The sequence below is a fragment of the Phacochoerus africanus genome, chromosome 1, assembly GCF_016906955.1.
Source record: "Phacochoerus africanus isolate WHEZ1 chromosome 1, ROS_Pafr_v1, whole genome shotgun sequence".
In the NCBI taxonomy this organism is placed as follows: domain Eukaryota; kingdom Metazoa; phylum Chordata; class Mammalia; order Artiodactyla; family Suidae; genus Phacochoerus; species Phacochoerus africanus.
Window position 1 is genome coordinate 98,806,292 of NC_062544.1, and position 16,632 is coordinate 98,822,923.

Below are 16,632 nucleotides of genomic sequence, written 5' to 3' on the forward strand. Positions count from 1 at the left end.
CCTAGGAATCACACTGCATAATCCTGAGTTATTTGCATCTTAAGGCAGGCCTTGAATAAAAAAACCCACCCCAGCATGCGTGAGAGGGGCAGTGCAAGACTGGGAAGACCCCTGGGCTCCCCAGATAGACAAGGCCTGAAAGTGGGGGCTGATGAGGCAGCAGAACCCTGACCATCAGCTGCACTCCAGGGTGAACGGAGCCTCCCTCTGGAGCTTTACGACACCCACAAGGTGTGAATCACTGTATCACCAGTGGCCTGCTGGCCAGAAAGGAACTGAAAAAATGAAAATCCTCCGGTCACTCATTAGCAAAGGGAAATACGCAAATGTCGAGGGTCCCTTTGTGTCAGAGCCGGGCTCTTCTGCTTTGGGCCTGCCTAGGGCCTCAAACTGAGCCTTCTTTTCTCGCTGTTGCGCCTATTGCGGCAGACCTTGGTAGAATGCTCACAATGAGGGGCTTTGAGGGGCTTTAGGAAATAGAGCCATTTTTAGCACTGACCACTTTAAGCGGCATTAGATCCATTTTGTGATCTATTTCTCATTGCAGACTCACGTTTTGCAGCACAGTAGTTTGAGGGCCACCCTTGAGGCCAGGTCATTCTTTGTTCCCTGGGCTATTCTGTGCATTGGCCGGGGAGAGGTCTGCATCCTCCTGCAGCTGAGACAACCAGGAATGTCTCCAGACATAGCCAGATGTCCCCCGGACACAAAGTCACACACACATCCTTGGAGAATCTCTTTCCATAGGATAGAGACTGTGTCAAATATTTAACCTCTGTCTTAAGTTAGTTGTGCTTTTAAAATAGACCCTAAGACTTTACATATGTTTAACATCCACATATTACTGGTTTACATATACCCTGTGCAGGATGAACAAGACTTTATTCTCTGTGAGGGGCCTTCCTAAAACTCAGACTCTTCTCTCCGCTCTTCCCATAGTATTCCTATGTTACTGATAATTTACCTGATCTGTTTATTTATTAGTTGGTCATTTATGAATTCTCACACTCATTCAGTATATGTAGCAATATACATACTTAGCAAGTTCACACTGCAGGCCCAGTAGTGAGCAAGCACCACCTTTTGGCCAGGATTCCCTCACATTTGATGACATATCCACCTTCCTCAGCTTGTCGATGGTGAGGGCTTACACTTCTGGAGGGCAAAACTGCGTCAGTCATGGAGGAACATGGTCCCTGGAATCAGACGGACTTCAGGTCAAATCCCACCCCGGCTGCTTACAAGCAGGTAGCCTGGGACTAATCACTGAGACTATGTGCCTATTTCCCCAGGTGAGCATGGGATGGAGGGGATTTCATCTACCTGGCAGAGTTCTGGGAAGCCTCCATGAGATCACGTACATCAGGCAGCAGTAGATGCTAAATTACTGTCTGCCAGTTGGTAGGTCATATGTATGACTTGCCATCTTTGTGGATCAGAAACAGTACAAGCAAACAAAAAAACCCAGGGAGTTCCTTGATGATCTAGTGGTTAAGATTCAGCACTTTCAGCATTGCGGCCCAGGTTTTATCCCTGGTCTGGGAGACAAAATCCCACATCAGGATGCTGCATGCCTTTAACACACATACACACACACACACACACACACACACACACACACACGTCAAATATTGGCATGTTTCCTCCAGTTTACCCTACCAAGTAAAGCTGGGATGCTGAGTCTATGGAGAGCCAGCAAAGAGGGATGGTCCTATCTGGTTATTTCGAGTATTCTGCCCTCTGTCTGGGAAGGCATCACAGACCCCAGGGAGGACAGACCACCCCCGCCATGCTCAGCATCCACAACCACTTGCGTTTCAAAAGCTTACATTCTGAGAGGTTGCGCTCTTCCAGCCAATCTGGGAGGAAACAATCTGGGTGATGGCAGCTCCTCACTTCCCTGTGGCGGTTTGTGTTCCTGTTGCTTTGCCATCGTCCTCTCTCTGGAGACCATCTTGGGTGAGCCTGTCTCTGATATCCCTGTGTTTCCGTCCCAGATCACACTGCTGATTGCCTTCATCTGTGTGAGGAGCTCTCTGAAGATCACCTACAGTGCCTACAGCTACTTTGAAGTGGTCACCATTTGCAACTTGATCATGATCCTGGCCTTTTACCTGGTCCACCTCTTCCGTCTCTACCGTGTGCTCACCTGTATCAGCTGGCCCCTGTCGGTAAGGGATGGCCTGGCCTGCCCTCCGCTCGCACACGTCGGATGCTGGTGTGGTGAGGGCCCTCCCAGAACAAAGGGAAGTCAATGTGGCAAAATCAGCATCTGTGTGTGCACACGTAACTCTGTGGCAACATGAGCTATCAGTACCTATGTGCACATGCGTAATTTTATAACACAGACCATCCAGTCAGAATGTACAGAATGTATGTTACCTTATAAGGGGGACAAAGGAACCAAAATGTACAGAGGAAACTAACAGAGGGTACATAAGGCAATGCCCTGCTGCCTTTGGGGCTCTGCCTTTGGATATGAATCCGCTGAGCCAGTGCAGGCACGAATAAATGCTGCTTCCTGGCAATGAGCCTTGGTGTCCCGTCTCTCTGTACATGAGTCCTGCAACACTGGCAGGGCGCTGAGTCTGACGGTGCCCTTCCCGTCTGTCCACCCCACCTCCTTCACTGTCCTTTACGGCTTCAGCTCTGAATTTCCCACTGTTCGTCGGACATCTATGTCTCATGTTCCACTTGTTTCTAAAACTCACCTTCCAGCTGCAAGAAGGCTGTGCCTCTCACTTCGATGCTTATTTTCTCAAGTGACAGAAACTGGGCTGTGTGTGTGAGAGTTGGCTGAGGAATATGGAAGGAAGAAGCGGATGGAGGTGGTGGGTATTTATACTATTGTGAGTATTGATAAGATTTCTCAGTGAAAGTGGACTGGTGGAGTCTGAGGAAAGATTTCAGGAGTTGCTAGGTTTCTTTTTTCTTTTTTAAAGGCCATACCTGTGGCATATGGAAGTTCCCAGGCTAGGGGTTGAATTGGAGCTGCAGCTGCTGGCCTCCGCCACAGCCACAGCAACGAGGGATCCAAGCTTTGTCTGTGACCTACACCATGGCTCGAAGCAGCACTGGATCCTTAACCCACAGCCAGACATTGAACCCAAATCCTCCTAGATATTAGTCACGTTTGTTTCCACTGTGCCACAACGGGAACTTCAGGAGTTGCTAGGGTCTCTTCTTCCCACTATATTCTCTTTAAAACAGCTGTATTGATATGTAATTCACATGTCATACAATTACCCATTGAAGTGGACAATTCAGTGCATATTAGTATATTCCCAGGGCTGTGCAGCCATCACCTCAGTCTTTTTTAGAGCATTTGCATCACCTCACAAAGAAACCCTGGACCCTTTAAACCTGACCTCCTTCCTACCCCTCATCCCTTCCAGCCCTGAGCAACTACTAATCTACTTTCTGTCTCCATAGCTTTTCATATTCTGGACATTTCATGTAAATGGAATTACACATGTGGTCCTCTATGACTAGCTTCTTTCACTTAGTAAAGTGTTTTCATGGTTTATCTATGTTGTAAGGTATCAGTTCTTCATTTCTTTTTATAGCTGAGGGTATTCCATTGAAAAGATATATCACATTTTTCTTTATTCATTCATCATTGATGGTCATTTAGCTTGTTTCCACCTTTTCGCAATTAGGAATCATTCTGTGGTGAACATTCTTTTTTTTTTTTTTTTTTTTACTTTTATGGCCACATCTGTGACGTATGGAATTTCCTGCTCCAGGGATTGAATCGAAGCTGCAGCTATGACATCAGCAGATCCTCTAACCCACTACTCCAGGCTGGGGATTGAATCCACACCTCCTCAGCAACCTGAGCCACTGCAGTCAGGTTCTTAATCCACCTCACCACAGCAGGAACTCCTACGATGAACATTCTTGTACAAGTGTTTTGTTTTATTTTGATTTTTTGTTTTTTCGGCCGCATTTGCTGCATATGAAGTTCCCAGGTTAGGGGTCAAATTGGAGCTGCAGCTGTAGACCTATGCCACAACCACAGCAGTGTGGGATCCAAGCCACATCTGGCCCTACACTGCAGCTTGCGGCAGTGCCAGATCCTTAACTAAGTGAGGCCCGGGATCAAACCCGTATCCTCACAGGCACTATGTTGGGTCACAAGGGGAATTCCTTTGTACAAGTTTTTTGTGTGGGCATATTTTTGTTTTGCTTGAGAATATACCTAAGAGTGGAATTACTGGGTCACATGGTAACTGTGTTTAATTGAGGAACTGCTAGCCTGTTTTCCAAAATGGATGTACCACTTGCCACTATACATTCTAGGAGCAGTGTATAAGGGTTCCAATATTTCCACATCCTTGCCAACAATTATTTCTGACTTTCAGATTTTCATTCTAGAGAGTGTGAAGTTGTATCTATGGTTTCTGTATTTTGTTGATTTTTTTCAAAGAACCAGCTACTGATTTTCTCTACTGCTGTCTTCTCTATATCATTAATTTATGCTCCAATCTTTTTTTTGGCCACACCTGCAGCAAATGGAAGTTCCTGGGCCAGAGATTGAACCTGTGTCCCAGCAGTTATGACACCAAATCCTTAACCCACTGAGCCACCAGGGAACTCTTGTGCTCCATTCTTTATTCCCGTCTTTCTGCTTGCTTTAAGTTTCGTTTGCTCTGCCTTTTCCAGTGTTTAAGGTAAAGGTTAGATTATTAATTGGAAATCTTTCTTATGTTTTTTATTTATTTATTTTATAATGATCATAACTATCTGGATTTCACAGGATTTCCATCCTTTCTTATGTTTTTTAAATGATTTTTATTTTTTCCATTATAGTTGGTTTACTGTGTTCTGTCAATTTTCTACTGTACAACAAAACGACCCAGTCACACACGTGTATACACACACACACACACACGCACACACACATTCTTTTTCTCACATTATCTGCTATCATGCTCCATCACAAGTGTCTAGATATAGTTCCCAGTGCTATGCAGCAGGATCTCATTGCTTATGCATTCCAAAGGCAATAGTTTGCACATTTTAATATAGGCATTTACAGGTATAAATTTCTGTCTGAGAACAGCTTTAGTTACATCCCGTAATTTTTGTATACTGTATCTTCATTTTCATTCATCTCCATATATTTCCTAATTTCCTTTGTGATTTCTTCTTTGACCCACTAGTTAGTTAGGAATATATTGCTTAATTTCTCCATGTTTATGAATTCCCCAAATCTGCTTTTGCTGTTGATTTCTAATTTCATTCTATTGTGGTTGGAGAACATACTTCATATTACTTCAGTCCTTTTACGTTTATTGAGGTTCATTTTATAGTTTAGCATATAGTCTCTCCTGGACAGTGTTTTATGCACATTGGGGAAGAATATGTATTCTACTGCTGTTGGGTAGAATGTTTTATAGATGTCTGTTAGGTTGCATTGTTTTATAGTATTATTTGTTTGAGTCTTTTGTTTTCTTGTTGGTCTTTTCTCTAGTTGCTCTGTATACATTATTGAAAGTGGGGTATTGAAGCCTCTAATTATTGTTTTTGAATTATCTATTTCTCCCTTAATTTGAGTTTTTTGCTTCATGTATTCTGTTGCTCTGTTATTACGTGCATGTGTTTGTAATTTTTATGTCTTCCTGATGAATTAACATTTTCATTGTTATAAAATGTTCCTCTTGGAGTTCCCATTGTGGCTTAGCAGTTTAGAACCTGACATAGAGTCTATGAGGGTGTGGGTTCGATCCCTGGCCTCACTCAGTGGGTTAAGGATCTAGAGCTGCTACAAACTGTGCAGTTGCAGATGTAGCTCGGATTTGACCCCTAGCCTGGGAACTTCCATTTGCCTCAGGAGGGCCCTAAAAAGGGGAAAAAAGCAGGGGGGTCATCTCCTGTAGAGAACATATCCTCGGATTAAAACAACAACAACGAAAAAATCCAGTCTGACAACCTTTGCTTCTTGATTGGATTGTTTAATTCATAGTCAACATTATTACTATGTTATTTTGAGAGACATTTCTTTTGTGTTCCTATGTTATAAGGCCCCTTTCTGCTGCTTTTGAGAACAAACGCCTCTGGGCTTCTCTGATGCTGATAATGAACAAGCTAAGGAGAACAAAAGCTGGGGACGGGAATGAAGGAGGATGGGCTGAAAGGGGAATGAGTGGGGGAAGCGGAGGCTCACACACATCCTGGCTGAGTCCTATTAGGTGCCTTCCATTTAAGCCTCTCAAGCCAGTTTTCCGTACCCCGTGTCATATCCCTCTTTCCTTGTGGATGAGAATCTTGGAGGTAGGGAATGTCCAATTTGTAATCTGCTCTTTAGTCAAAATCTCTGTGGTCTAGCTGGTGGTTTTCCTTTCTCACCACTCAGGGAGAAACCAGGGTCCCTGATTTTGGACAGCTTTGAGAGGAGCTGCATCTTTAAAAGTGGACCACTTTTCCAAAATGGAACAGCTGCCTGCCCTGATGGGCAGAACTTCCCGAAGAAATGACTAAATTCTCATTGAAGACAACCCCAGGTTCAGAGTGAGCACTGTCAATAGCCCAGAGCCGCAGTTCTCCTCTGATCTGGGTTTATGGGGCGGAGGAAGGATGAGGTGAAGCATTACCTTGTTGCTGAAGGACAGAGGCCCCGCCTCCTCCAGGGCCTGCAGTGATCCCATATTAGCCAGAGAGTGAATGGGCCAGAAATGGATGGCCCTGCCAGGGGAGCAAAGGCTGGATCAGCCTGAGGGGACACTTCCAATAGAAGAGAAGAGGGGAGACAAAATGAGGGCAACACCAGGAGGACTTGTGTCCACAGAATGAGCAGATCCTCTGGGCAGCCACCAAAGCCAACACATTTGCTAGCCCGGAACTTTGTCTGAAGCAGAAGTGAGGACACACATCTCGGTAAGGGGCTTTGCTTCTCTCAGGGCTAGAGCTTCATTTAAATTCTCCAGCCTGGGAGTTGAGAGCACCTTGTTTGCTTCTTAGTAGCTTTGGCTAGAGGTCAAAGTACCGTGGACAGGTGGACCTCCGGAGTGGAGCTGTCCTTCGTGGCTCTCTCTCCTCATCCAAGAAGCAGCCTTTCTCTTTGACCCCTCTCTTCCTGCCTACCTGCGTCCTTTCTCTTTTGCTTGGCCTCCTCCTGCCCAGCCTTCCTCCGTTGTTGCTGTGGGCTTCGCTGCTCCTGTCGGGGTGTTGCCACAAGGGGAGGAAGTGTCCCTCCCTCCCTCCCTCCCTCCCTCCCTCCGTTCATCTCTCCTGATGCCTGGGGAACCTCTGAGAACCAGGAATAGAGCTCCCCACCCACTGCTTTGCTTTGTTTTTGCCCCCAGGAGCTCCTGCACTATTTAATCGGTACCCTGCTCCTCCTAATCGCATCCATCGTGGCGGCCTCCAAGAGTTACGGCCAGAGTGGACTGGTGGCTGGAGCGGTGAGGACCTTCCCAGGAGGCGTCAGGAATGAATTCACATTCCGAATGCTCATTTTCTTCCTCACAGGGCAGCAAAGGAATTGTTCCCAAGGGTCTTTCTTTGTTGGAATCAGTCTCTGCCTTGATCCACCAGGCATCAAAGAGCCTTAAACTTGAGCCCACACTGGAGGGTGTCAGAAGGTGGATCAGCAGGACCGTCACAAAGTCAAACGGCCTCAGCAGCCCAGGCCTCTCTGTCTTAACAGCCACTGTTTAAACCAGGGAGCAGATCGGTTTTAATTCTCATGTTTTAATTCTCATGCCAACTCTGGTCATTTGCTCATGGCTGCCTCCGCCCTGTGCAGGGGAAGATTCTGAGGCCTCTTTTGGGCCCAGGGGAACAGTACTATAATCAGCTAGTGATACCTGCTGTGAGTCCCAGCTCTGCCATTCCTGATTTTTAACCACGTTCAGGTTGGGAAACACTCCTCCAAATTTCAGAGGTGAAAATGGATCCCATCTACTAGTCTGAACAGAAGTAGCAGGGACGTATACCAAAATATAGTGCTGTGGGAACAATGTATGTTTATCACATATTCATACAGATAGGCATATGTGTATATGCATTACCTTTTTTTTTTTTTTTTTGCTTTTTAGGGCTGCACCCACGGCATATGGATACTCCCAGGTTAGGGGTCAAATCGGAGCTACAGCCTCTGGCCTATGCCACAGCCACAGCAATGCAGGATTCAAGCCAAGTTTGCAACCTACACCACAGCTCACAGCAACGCCAGATCCTTAACCCACTGAGCAAGGCCAAGGATCGAACCCATGTCCTCATGTATACTAGTTGGGTTAATTACCACTGAGCCACAGCAGGAACTCCTATATGCATTACTTTTTAAAGATTTATAGTTTCCTATCATCTGATTTCTCATTCAGCTCATTATTTACAATTTGGTATCCTGTGGACCAGAACTGATTTGCCTCACTTTTAAAATGAGTTTTAAGAAAAACTCTGTGTGTGTGTATGTGTATAGTCACTCACTTCCACATGGTACCAAAATTCTCTTGACTTAGGGCTTAGAGTGGGTGAGAGCCTGGATTTCCCCTGAGGGATGGAGGCTGCCCAGGGCAGAAGGTCATTGCAGAGGGGCAGCCAAACCCCTGAGCACTTATGCCCTTAGTCACATCCCACAGCCCACTGTCCCATCCCACTCCCGGGCAGTTTCCGAGAGGAAGGAAGCTGCCCACCTGCCCACCTGCAGGCAGGCTGGTAGAGGAGCCACAGAGGAGATGTGTGCCCGGTGTGTTTCAGGACCACCAGGGGAGATTCCCACTGGGTTTTCCAATGCAGGTTGCACATCCCAGTGTTAGCCTTGGAATCCCAATAAACCCCATTTGTCATACACTATCTCTCTGCCTAGGACCAAGCATGGGCCCAGGGTAGGGAGGGGCCAGAAGAAATAAAAAGATATGGTCTCTGCTTATGAGAAAGTGGTCATCTAGCTTAGGAGTCAAGGCCAAGGCACGTGAAACAATTAGCACACAAGGCACTGTCATCCAGAATAGCATTGTGTTGCCCTATAATAAACTGTTCAATTATGTAGTGGGGACAGTTGGAGACCGGGATGGTGTATAATGTGCTAATTGTGCAGAACAGACAATGAGAGGCCGGGACAGGCTCTAATAGGCAGATTATGTGGTGCAGACAATTGGTACAAAAGGAGCCAAGGAAACAGACAAGGGGGATGGGGAGGCGGGTGCAGGCCGATGGGGCAGCCATGTGTGTAAACCAGCAGCCAGGCTGAAGAAGGAACCAATCTCGGAAAATCCGGCTGCTCCTGGGCAGTTCCTACTGAATGTTAGAGGGCTTCTGGCTGTGCAGTTGGCAAGCCCAAGGACACCTGTGCAACAAGCAAACAGAGGTGGATTCTGGGCTCAAATCCCAGATCTGGCCCTTGCTGTCTCTGTGGTCCTGAGCTAAACAGTTGGCCTCCTGTTCCTCATTTCTTGAGCTGGAAAACGAGAAGGGAGGGGTGAAGCAGCGCCCACCCAGCAGAGCTGTGAGGATTAAAGGAACCTGCACACCTAAAGGGCTTAGAACACTTCCTTGTATGAAATAAGTGCCCAATTTTAGCTATCACAGCTGCCAGTAATATTGACAAGTCAGGAAGGACTACAGGCTTCCAATGTTCCAAAGGTAAAGGCCCCTGAGTCTGTGCCTACTTCTCTTTCCATCATTTAATGAGCTTCCTGTGAGCCCCTTTCCTCATCTACAGATGAGGCAGCTGCTCTGGGCTAGGGCCTCATAGTTTAGCATGGGGAGGACTCAGAAAGGAAAGGAGCACTGCCTGTATTTATGTCAGCCTAATATTGCTTAAATGTGTGCATACCTAAGACTGGATATCGAGGCCTCAGCTTTGATATCAGCTGTAGAACAGAACAGAAGACCTTTATGGATGAAGTGAAACAGTGGTACCACACCAAGAAAATCCATTTGAACATAAAAATGTTAAAAACCCGGAGTTCCCGTTGTGGCTCAGTGGTTAATGAATCCAACTAGGAACCATGAGGTTGCAGGTTCAGTCCCTGGCCTTGCTCAGTGGGTTAAGGATCCAGGATTGCCATGAGCTGTGGTGCAGGTCTCATATGTGGCTCGGATCCTGTGTTGCTGTGGCTCTGGCATAGGCTGGTGGCTACAGCTCCAATTGGACCCCCTAGCCTGGGAACCTAGGTGTGCCACGGGAGCAGCCATAGAAAAGGAAAAAAGACCAAAAAAAAAAAAAAGTTAAAAACCCAAATTAAGGGAGTTCCCATTGTGGCTCAGTGGCTTAAGAACCCGACTAGTATCCACGAGCATGCAGGTTCAATCCCTGGCCTCGCTCAGTGGGTTAAGGATCCAGTGTTGCCCTGAGCTGTGGTGTAGGTCATGGATCTGGCCTGGACCTAGCGTTGCTGTGGCTGTGGTGTAGGCTGGCAGCTGCAGCTCTGATTTGACCCCTAGCCTGGGAGCTTCCTTCCATGTGCCGTGAATGGAGCCCTAAAAAGAAAATACCTAATTCCTCCTTTTTCTTCCTTATTGGCCAGGATAATTAAAGTCCAGTGGCTTGGCCCTAGCTCGGTAGTAAAGGTAAACCCAAGAGTGGCACAAACTTGCCTAGAGGAGGGCTGAGGGCTGGGAGCCTGGCTGTGTCCCCGCTGAGGGTCAAAGCCTCACCTCCCTGCCTGAATAAGGACAGGTGGCTGGGCCCAGTGAGTCCCTGAGCTCCCTCCTGCTCACAGCTGGTACTTGGGATGAACAGGCACAGGGATGAACAGCAGAAAGCAGCCTGACTGGCCCTTGGCTTGGGCATTTCCTGTCCTCTGTCTCCCTGCAGATCTTCGGTTTCCTGGCCACCTTCCTCTGCCTGGCGAGCGTGTGGTTGTCTTACAAGATCTCGTGTGTGACCCAGTCAACAGGTGAGTTCTGGTCTGAACACAGATGACCCTGAAGGTTCCTTCTGCACAGGAACGGGGAGGGGATGAGCTCTGAAGCTTGGCAGTAGGGAATTACCCTGGCACACAGGACCCTTCGCTGCTAGCCTGTCACCACCTCGCCCCAGCCACCTGACATCTCAGTCCCTGATGGAGAAGCGTTTTCTTTAAGTTTCCTAATGACAAAAATAAAATGTAGTATATTTAGAAAATAGAAATAAAAAAAAAATTTAAATAAAAACTTATCACACTACTACCCAGACGTAGCACCTCCTAGGTATCATCAGTCCAGTATTTTGTCTCTCTGAATATGTAGAGCAGTATAGATATGTTTTTGTTTGTTTGTTTTGCTGCACTCATAGCATGTGGAAGTTCTCAGGCCAAGGATCAAACCCACACCACAGAAGCAACCCAAGCTGCTGCAGAGACAATGCTGGCTCTTTAACCAGCTGTGCTACAAGGGAACTCCCCAGATGGGCTTTTATTGAAGGATCTGACTTCATGTATTATTTTGTAACCTGCTCTTCTGTTCCTACCCAAACTGCTATCAGGCACTTCCCCTAGAGTCATTAAATAGCCTTGGCTGTCATTCTTCATGGCTCCATGGTGTTGCACTGACTCCTTTGCATGTTGGTGCCAAAGTTTACTTGTCTCCTATTTATGGGCATTATGTTTGGTTTTTGATTTGTTTTAAATTCTTTCCAAAAAAAAAATCTTTCCTACTTAACAGTGCTGTAATGGTCATCCTTGTCAATATATCCCTGTATACACAACTAATATTACTTTTTATCTTTAGACTAACTTCCTAGAAATGAAACTGCTGAAAGCTGAACAAGCTGGTTTGGTTAATTTTCTTCTTTCTTTGATCCAGCACCTTCTTCTTTATTCTTTTTCTTTGTTTTAAAAATATGTCTTAAAAATAACAAAGCACCAAAATAAATAAATAAATAATAAAGGAGTTCCCTTCATGGCTCAGCAGTTAATGAACCCAGCTAGGATCCATGAGGATGCAGGTTCGATCCTTGGCCTTGCTCAGTGAGTTAAGGAGCCTACACTGCAGTGAGCTGTGATGTAGGTCGAAGACTCAGCTTGGATCCTGTGTGTCTACAGCTGTGGCATAAGCGGCAGCTACAGTTCCCATTCAACCCCTAGCCTGGGAACTTCCATATGCTGCGGCTGTGGCCCTAAAAAGAAAAAAAAAAAAGAGGGACATTCTTTCACATGCTACACCATAGATGAACTCTGGGGACTTTCATATGCCTCTGGTGCTGCCCTTAAAAAGAAAAAAAAAAAAAAAAAAAAAAGGGAGTTCCCGTCGTGGCGCAGTGGTTAACGAATCCGACTAGGAACCATGAGGTTGCGGGTTCGATCCCTGCCCTTGCTCAGTGGGTTAACGATCCGGCGTTGCCGTGAGCTGTGGTGTAGGTTGCAGACGCGGCTCGGATCCCGTGTTGCTGTGGCTCTGGCGTAGGCCGGTGGCTACAGCTCCGATTCGACCCCTAGCCTGGGAACCTCCATATGCCGCGGGAGCGGCCCAAGAAATAGCAACAACAACAACAACAAAAGACAAAAGACAAAAAAAAAAAGACAAAAAATAAAAATACCAAAACACCTTATGTGGCCCAGCAGAGAGGTTACCATAGCAGAGCTTCAGTCTCCTTCCCACTGACAAAAAGCTAACAGAAAGCCAGATGAAAGAAGCCAGTCACCAAGGACATCTTGTAGGATTCCCTTTAAGAGAAATGTCCGGAACAGACAAATCCATAGAGGCAGAGAGTAAGGGGTGGTTGCTTAGGACTGGAGTTGGGAGGAGGATACAGGGGTGAGTTTGCATGCGTATAGGGCTTCTTTCCGAAGTGATGAAAATGTACTAAAATTGTGGGTATAGTTGCGCAATTCTGTGAATATAGTGAAAACCACAGAAGTCCACACTTTAAACAGATAAACTGTGTAGTATATGAATTATAGCTCTGTAAAGATGTTTAAGAAAAAGGGGGAAATGATGAAAAAGAATGTGCGAAAAAGTTTAACAGGTGATGTCCCAAGTTGACAAATACATAAATATTGGTGTAAATATTTTAGTTAAAATTAGGAGGAAGAGCCAAAAGAAACAGCCAAAGGGTTTCAGGTACCTCTGAGGAGGAAGCCTGGGGTGGGGAGGAGTGGGGAAAGGAATCCCCTCAGCACTATTTCATTTATTTCATGTTTTAGAAATGTAGTAGAAAGGCGCGGCATGGTTCCTATAGGAGTGGGTGCAGGCACGGAGGCAGCACATGCGCAGCCCTGCCTGCCAAGCCCTCCAGACTCTGCCCCTTTTTTCCACAGATGCAGACGTCTGATGACGCTCCAGCACCACACTGCTCCCCCTGGCTCTGCAGGAGGCCCTGCAGGACCGATGGCCCAGCCCACGGGAGGGTCATGGGCAGCGGCCCCAGGAGAGACCAGGGTCTGTGTCCCGTGCCAGATCCCCTGCCGGTGGTCAAGGGAGGGGCTTTTCCTCTGGCTCCTAAGCTGCTCCAGCCTCTCTCTCCAGCTTTCCTCATTTCTTCCCTGTCTGGAAAAGAAAAGCAGCCTCCAGGGAAATCTGGTCTCTCCCTCCTGCTTTAGAACTGCCTCAGGGACTTGATGACCCCGCTCAAGGTGAAGGAGGGGTTTCTGAATTCTCCTGCGGAAACCTGCCTTTCTCCCCAGCCTTTAGGGGTAGGGACACTGCCTTAAGTCCTCTTATAAAAACACAGCCACCTCTTAATTTATCTAGCTTGGAAATCTGGTTTTGAAGGTACCCTCTTTCTTAAAGGGAGGCCTGTGGAAGCTCCATGGGGTCAGACTGGCCCCAAACAGGAGATCTCACTGCTCCTTTCCTGTTCTTACCATTGTGAACATGTTTTTTATGTGTTTTTTAATAAAATGTTGACTTGGCCAATTGTAGGAGGATTTCTTATTAAACTAGAAGAAGGCTGTAGAACCAGAGTGAAGGGCAGGGGGACCCCAAAACTCATGGGGAAAGCCTTTGATGCTACCTGGGAGCCCACTGGGTTTGTGGGCCCCACTGAAGGTGAGAAGAGGAAAGGATGCAGGTGATACTGGCTTCCCAAGTTACGTGTGTTTTCCAAGTAAACTGATATTAAGGGTGGACCCCAGTACTATTTCCATGACTCAAAAGCAATGCAGGCATTCTTTCAAAAAAGGGACATTCTCAGGAGTTTCCACTGTGGCTCAGTGGGTTACGAACCCAGCTAGTATCCGTGAGGATGCCAGTTTAATCCCTGGCCTTGCTTGGTGGGTTAAGGATCCAGTGTTGCCGTGAGCTGTGGTGTAGGTTGAAGATGCAGTTCGGATCTAGCGTGGCTGTGGCTGTGGTGTAGGTTGGCAGCTACAGCTCCATTTGGACTCCTAGCCAGGGAACCTCCATATGCTGCAGGTGCAACCCTAAAAAAAGGCAAAGAAAAAAGAGAAGAATTCAGGCTGCAGGGTGTATGTCTTGTGCACACTAGGTCTGGGACTGCTCTTCCCTGGGCAGTGCCCACGTGTAAGCCAAACTCCATCCCCACCACCCTAGCTCCCAACACAGTGAGGCAACCCACCGAGCAGTCCCAGCCCCACAGGACCAAGCGAAACTATGAGAGGAGGGAAGATGGGACCCGTGGGGGTGTTGGGCCAAGGATGCAGAGCCAGCCTTGGCTTATGGAAAGGATCTTGGCTCCTGTGGCAACAGGAACACAGGGAGGTGAGACACAGTGGGTCTGCAGACATACTCTCTCATGAGCAGGCAGCCCCTGGCCAGCAGAGCCCTGGGGAGGAGGCTAGAGGGGGGAGGGTGGTTCCTCCCTGGGACAGGCCTCTGCACAGATGTTTTCTCACCACCCATGAGAAAGGCTGCTGCTTGGAGGGGCTCTCAAAGACAGCTTGGTGTGGTTCTCTCTACAGAGGGTGACAGGAAGCAATAAAACTGTCACTTTCTTTGAGGCCTGCACACCTGCCCTGAAGGTAAGGCCGTGGAGAAGGGAGACCCAAGGAGAAAGCTGAGGAGAAATGAGGTTAGGGATGGAGCTGGGATTTGAGTCCAGGGCTCCCGGCCTGTGACCACCACTCCAACCAGGGCCTCTGGGCAAGGCAGGGCCAGAATCAGCCTGTGCCAGCTGGTTCCCTCCACAGACAGTTGGCCCGGATGTCTGCGGACAGACCCAGAGAAGGAAACAAGTGTTCCCAAAGGAGGCCCTGACACAGCCCTTGGGCCTCAGTGGGGCTGGAGGCTTCTTTTCCAGACACAGTGACCTGCTCAGCCCTCAGCCTGGGCCTCTAGCCAGGACGCTGAAGTGACCAGAGCTGTCTCACTCCCTGTGCCACCACCTCCCAGCCCTCTTCCTCAGCAGGGAAAGCTGAATTCTGTTGCCATGGAAACACAGCAGGCCTTGGGGCCCCTCCTCAGCCCTACCTCTTCCCCACTGGGTGACGGTTTCTGAAATGCATCCTGTGAACGGTCACAGGTGCTTCAAGAGGCTCACAGCTGTCTGGTTTTATGTGCAAAATGCTAACACTTTAACATGCACACTCTCCTGTTAGCATTGGCAAACACTGACAGTGGGAGGCCCTGGGCTGGCCGATATCCAGCACAGACTCCCTAATATGCAGCACCCCCAGGGAAGCTGGCCTTGCACCTCAGCTGGTCCAGGGAGGTGATCTGCTGAGAACCTTCTATGAAGTCCTGGGCAAGCCAGGCTTCTTCATCTCCTACCACCAAGACCAAGCAGCGGAATGAATCTAAGATGAGGCCACAGGCCCAATTAGCACCTTCCTCTAAATTGTGCCCTTTTCAAACTAATCCCATTACTCCTATAGACAGACTTCATAATAGGTCAATGTTATAAATGTAAATGAATAATTTCTATGAATACACTATTTCTTGTTTTATTTTTTATTTATTTATTTATTTTTGGTCTTTTTGCCATTTCTTGGGCTGCTCCCGCGGCATATGGAGGTTCCCAGGCTAGGGGTCGAATCGGAGCTGTAGCCACCAGCCTACGCCAGAGCCACAGCAACGCGGGATCTGAGCCACGTCTACAACCTACACCACAGCTCACGGCAACGCCAGATCGTTAACCCACTGAGCAATGGCAGGGATCGAACCCGCAACCTCATGGTTCCTAGTCGGATTCGTTAACCACTGCGCCACGACGGGAACTCCTTTTGTTTTAGATCATGGAATTTCATGTGTGATTTAGATTGAAAAGGGGTGTTTCTGTTTTTAAAAGTTAAGGGGAGTTCCCTGGTGGTCTAGTGGCTACGATTCGGCACTTTTACCTCTGCAGGCCAAGTTCAGTCCCTGCCCTGGGAACTGAGGTCCTATATCCACCTGCTGCATTCTGTGGCAATAAAAATAAAAAAAAATAAAAAAAAAAGGCTGAAAGGAATTACCAGGCTACCCACTAGGCACCAGACAAATGGAAAGGGGCTTGGAGGTTGGAGGAGGTGGGACACTGGGAGAAACTTCCTCAGAAGACCACGGTGACTACACTTGGTGCCTCTGGACCCTGCAAGGAGAGTGGGGCAACTGGTGGCTTGTTGGGGATTTACTGTAATTTTCTGCATAGATGAAAAATTATGCAAAGAGAAAACCCTACATCATGATTAACTCTATATAGAGTTTGTACAAAAAAGGAAATGCTATGGTATGAAGTGTTCCACTTGACTCAGTTCTGAATAGTGGTTAACAGCAAGAAAAATGGGCAGGCTGCTATTGATCTGACCAAAACTCTATTTAAAAAAAAAA

General features: G+C 47.4%; 1 protein-coding gene across 1 annotated transcript in view; it reads left to right on the forward strand.

Annotated features, from left to right (window-relative positions):
* CMTM7 (CKLF like MARVEL transmembrane domain containing 7) overlaps positions 1 to 13,785 on the forward strand; it is a 51,104-nt gene extending 37,319 nt beyond the window's left edge. Inside the window, exons 2-5 of the mRNA XM_047769448.1 lie at positions 1,998 to 2,171; positions 7,308 to 7,406; positions 10,766 to 10,847; positions 13,188 to 13,785. Coding sequence (XP_047625404.1) covers positions 1,998 to 2,171; positions 7,308 to 7,406; positions 10,766 to 10,847; positions 13,188 to 13,201 — 369 coding nt within the window. The 3' untranslated portion in view covers positions 13,202 to 13,785. The remainder of the gene's footprint in view (positions 1 to 1,997; positions 2,172 to 7,307; positions 7,407 to 10,765; positions 10,848 to 13,187) is intronic.
* Positions 13,786 to 16,632: the final 2,847 nt, after the last annotated feature.